We start from the raw sequence: 4545 nt of genomic DNA on the forward strand, positions 1-4545 counted from the left end.
CCCCCCGACTCAATCGGACTGTCCAGACAGATGGAATTAGAGCAGCCCGCCTCCTAGGCGATCTTGAGTAGATATGGACAGGAATTTTAGTCATTAAGGAAGCTAATGATACATCTTTCCATCAGGATTATAATAATGTCGCGTTCTTATTTTTTTTAATTCCTTTTTTTTAAAGAGTATTCAAGCAAAGGAATGAATGGTGTACTCCAGACTTCAACATAAGTTAAGGACCACTTGCAAACACTCTGAGTGGTCTTCTTGGGTCGACCTGCACGTGGGCGTTCTTGGACTGATCCAGTGGCCTCAGGCGGACAATGACAGAATGTGACTCTGCAAGCCTTCTGGCAACTTCTCGGGCTCCAACTCCATCCTGCAGCCATGCCATAGCTCTGGCACGATCAAAGTCTCCCAGCTTTCGTCTCGGTGGCATGTTGATGCGATACTGGATTTTGCACAAACGGCGGCTTATATTGCCACCAAAGTGAGCTCGCTCAGTTCGAGACAATACATCTGTTTATGACGAGCACCAGAAATTTTAACCGAGGAATGCCCGTGGTGTCGCACACAAGTCGATAAAAAACAGCAAATTTTAATAATTCTCTGAGGATTTCAGTGCTGCAGGTGGTGGTTTTGGTCCTTTAGGAAGCTTCGCAGTACGCACTGGTAACCCATTACACTTTCAGAGCAAAACGTTTTGAAACATAGCTTGCTGTCTTTTTTTTTTCGGATAAAAAAAAAATTAGGGCTGTCTGTCAAGGTGGACCTTACCTTATTATGTTGAAGTCTCTATGACTGTCGATGTCTGTCGCAGGCCTGGCACTTGATGATCACCAGGAACAGAAAAAATCAAAGTATACAAGAAAGGGGGGGGGGGGAGAATTTACCACATTAATTTGTTCCACGGCCCCGTAGAGTACGTTGGTCCCGCCAAAGTTGTGAATCATGCACCAGATAAACGGTTGACCGTAGTACGACTCGAATCTGCTGAACACTGGACTCAACTCTGAGGCAAGGTCAAGGACGATCATACGACCCTGGGGGGAATGAAGTCAGGTTTATTGACCTCACTGGTCATAGCAGAAACCTCATCAATTTCATCTGAATCCTTATTTATTCTTCTATTTCTCTGAGTTATACTACAGACTCTGGAGATACATTGGTCATCGTGAGACTTTGACGGATGAACTATTGTTTTCATCATTAGAGTTGGTCGCTTTTAAGGACAAGCGAGCTAACCCAGATTGCAGGGGTTTTTCAGAAATCTTGACCTACACCAAAAGTGGCCATTGCCCTACCTATAGGAGAAGTTTGGTTTCATTGGTGTGTATATGTGTTTGGTTACAGAGAAAACTCTCCTTGTCTTTTAAAGAAACATAAACTGAACAAGGGGCAAAGAGTTTACCTTCGATTTTCTCAAAACAGCATTTTTCGGGATAGCCCCCCCCCCCCCCTGTGATTAAAAGCAACCAGTTAAGCCTATACTTGACCGTTTATAATTTATTTATTGAAAGAGGCACCAAATGATTATGTTCATGCACTGGTTTAGCTCCTTTCTCCGTTGTCATTCAGCTTATTTTTCATTTTGTTTTTTTAATCCTGTATGCGTTATTTTTGTTTAACCATGAGTTTTTCTGTAATACATACATCTACGCAGACACACTCACGCAAACACACCCACCCACACACACACACACAAACACACACACACACACACACACACACACACACACACACACACACATATATATATATACACACAAACATCTAAGCAAGCACAAATGCTCAAGTGCACACACATGCACACACAATATGCTTATCCACTACAGAGACACTCACAATAGTCACTGAAGTGACCAAACAAACACTCACAATAGGCACTGAAGTGACCAAACAAACACTCACAATAGTCACTGAAGTGACCAAACAAATACTCACAATAGGCACTGAGGTGACCAAAGCCTTGACCTGCGGTGCTTGCCAAAAAGGGTCAAGGAACAGCCAGCCCTGCATGAGCCTGGGAAGCGAGAAAAAAAGTTTTGTTTGTTAAAGTGTGTTTGCTGGAATTAAGGAAAGTGTTATCATAAAGTAAAATACAAAGAGACGAAAGCTGAGAGACTTTGATCGTGCCAGAGCTATGGCATGGCTGCAGGACGGAGTTGGAGCCCGAGAAGTTGCCAGAAAGCTTGCAGCGTCACATTCTGTCATTGTCCGCCTGAGGCAGCGCCATCAAGCCACTGGATCAGTCCAAGAACGCCCACGTGCAGGTCGACCCAAGAAAAATAGGAGGAGAGATGACGACGATAGATGCTTGATAGGAAAGAAGGAGCAAACCGCACCAGAGTACCCGCCAAACAAAGAAGAAAATTGGGAGAATTTGTTCTCTTTTCATTATTTTACGAAATCCTCGCTTGATACACCGTATTTAACATGGCATTTTATATTACTGGAACATAATTTTTTCGGCTAGCTGTTTAAATATACGAAGCCCAAAATTTGGATGTTTCAAAAAAAAATTGCAGTTTCGTAATCTGTTGTGTTGATTGCTTGAATTCGAAAAAAATGGTGTTTAAAAATTCAAACTTTAAATGTTAACGAAAGCAAGAAAGAATCCATAAAGTAGGTACATAATATGTTTAAAAAATGAAACAAATTTTCTAAATACTCTCTCCTGAAAATGTTTGCACCACTAAGGGCAGACAATACACCGGTGACCCGAGCGTCGAGGCGTGGCACCATGAGGTCCCGTCTCTAAAATAGCCTAATAATGTTGATACAGGTGTAAAACCCACACACATTCTTACCCTTACTTACACTTACTCACACATACTTACCAGAGGGTGGGGTGGTGGAGCGGTTAGTGCGCTTGTCTCCGAAGCGAAAAGTCCGGGTTCGAGCCTCGTATCGGAAACGATTTTTTTTCGCCCCCGTCCTGCCTACCCAGCAGTAATGGGTACCTGACTTCGAGTTGGGGAAGTAAAGGCGGCGTGGAAAGGAAGTAACTGACCACCCTACCACAATATGCCGAAGGCCCAGGAAGTTTTCTCACTACCAAGGCAATCCCCAATGTCCGGATCGGATGTGGGAACAACTTTTACTTTTTGACTCACCACACAGCGTCAGGATCTCCGGCTATCATCCCTTTGTACACAGCACTACCTGCCGACCTGATGTACTCTGGCTCTCTGGTGAAGGGTGTGGAAGAGGGTGGCTTTTAATAAATAATAAGAAAGTATATGTATATACTAAGTTTTTGTTGATGCTTATTTATTTGTTTCATTGTTTGTTGGAGCTAGAACAGAGCCCAGACATGATTAACTTGTTTCTCTATACATAAATTTTAAATCATAAAAGGTTTAGGTTCTTCATTAGTTGGTTCGTTGCTTGTTTACTTTTTGTCGGTTTATGTTCTTTTTACTCTGTTTTTTTTATAAACGTTTTTAGTTGTATTATTCCTTGTTTGTTTTTTTTTCGTTTTATCTAATTTCTGTGTGTGTTCATTTGTTTGTTGTTTTGTGCTGGAACTTTGTTATGTTTGTCTGTTGCTTTTTTTTGTCTGGGACTATTGATGAAAAGTTGAAAAGAAAAAGGGAAGAAATGAAAGCAGAGTTGACCTGTATTTGAAAGTGCCGTTTTGTTTTATAACAGTACGTTAATCAAAATTGTCTGAGCACAAACAAAGTTCCCTAAAGTTAATCCATGTCTCTGGTTAGCAAGCGACAAAAACAGGAGGAAAAAACTCTTTGCGATAAAAATAAGAACCCAGTTTCATTGATGAATACTGTCTACAAAGATGAGGACTATCAAAATGTTAATTTAAAAACAACTCATCGCTGAGAAATGATACACCATCACTTCCTTTCTCACTCTGCACAAGGGTATAGGCCAGGAACAAACAATTTCTCACCCTGCAGCAGGGTATAGGCCACGGAAAAACATGTCCCACCTTTCTCCATCTTGGGCTAGCCTCTTGATGTTATTCCATGTCTTCCCATTTTTCTGTACATCAATTTCTGTGATTCTTCTCCAGGTTCCACGCAGTCTTCCCATTGATCTCTTACCCTGTGGATTCCAATCCAACACTTTTTTTCTTATGCAGCTGCTTGACTTCCTGAGAGTATGTCCAATCCATCGCCGCCGCCTTAAATTCTTCCTACCTCATCTCTGAATGGGATCTGTCTCGTTTTCCTAACCAAATGATACATAGGCCTACACTTACTTACTTTTTACTTCTCTGTCATCTGTTACTTTACGGTGCCGATGGGAGAAGTAGATTAAATGTCTTTCCCTTGTTTCTTGTATCACCTGTTGCATGATGATATTTGTTTGTGTAATGTTTCTGTGACCCTTCTGTCTATCTTTACCTGGGCCTGCCTCTTCCGCTGTATCAGTCTCATCTCTGGATGTATGCTATAGACACTATCAAGATCTAACACCTCACCTTCTCGGATAAGCGTGAAAAATGTCGAAGGTCCCGGGTGCAAGTTGCACACGTTCAAGATCCTTTGGTGGTCTAAAATCGGTAAGAGTAGGCTTCGGCCGCCACTT

The 4545-nt window shown here is 41.9% G+C and overlaps 1 protein-coding gene across 1 annotated transcript in view; it reads right to left on the minus strand.

Moving 5' to 3' along the window:
- The window catches only part of LOC106013110 (alpha-N-acetylglucosaminidase-like), a 32192-nt gene that overhangs the window by 11049 nt on the left and 16598 nt on the right, over positions 1-4545 (minus strand). The window contains exons 4-6 of the mRNA XM_013087943.1: positions 3108-3208; positions 1936-2014; positions 885-1034 (exon numbers count right to left, since the gene is read on the minus strand). Coding sequence (XP_012943397.1) covers positions 885-1034; positions 1936-2014; positions 3108-3208 — 330 coding nt within the window. The remainder of the gene's footprint in view (positions 1-884; positions 1035-1935; positions 2015-3107; positions 3209-4545) is intronic.

Source organism: Aplysia californica, unplaced genomic scaffold, assembly GCF_000002075.1.
Source record: "Aplysia californica isolate F4 #8 unplaced genomic scaffold, AplCal3.0 scaffold00662, whole genome shotgun sequence".
Taxonomy (NCBI): domain Eukaryota; kingdom Metazoa; phylum Mollusca; class Gastropoda; order Aplysiida; family Aplysiidae; genus Aplysia; species Aplysia californica.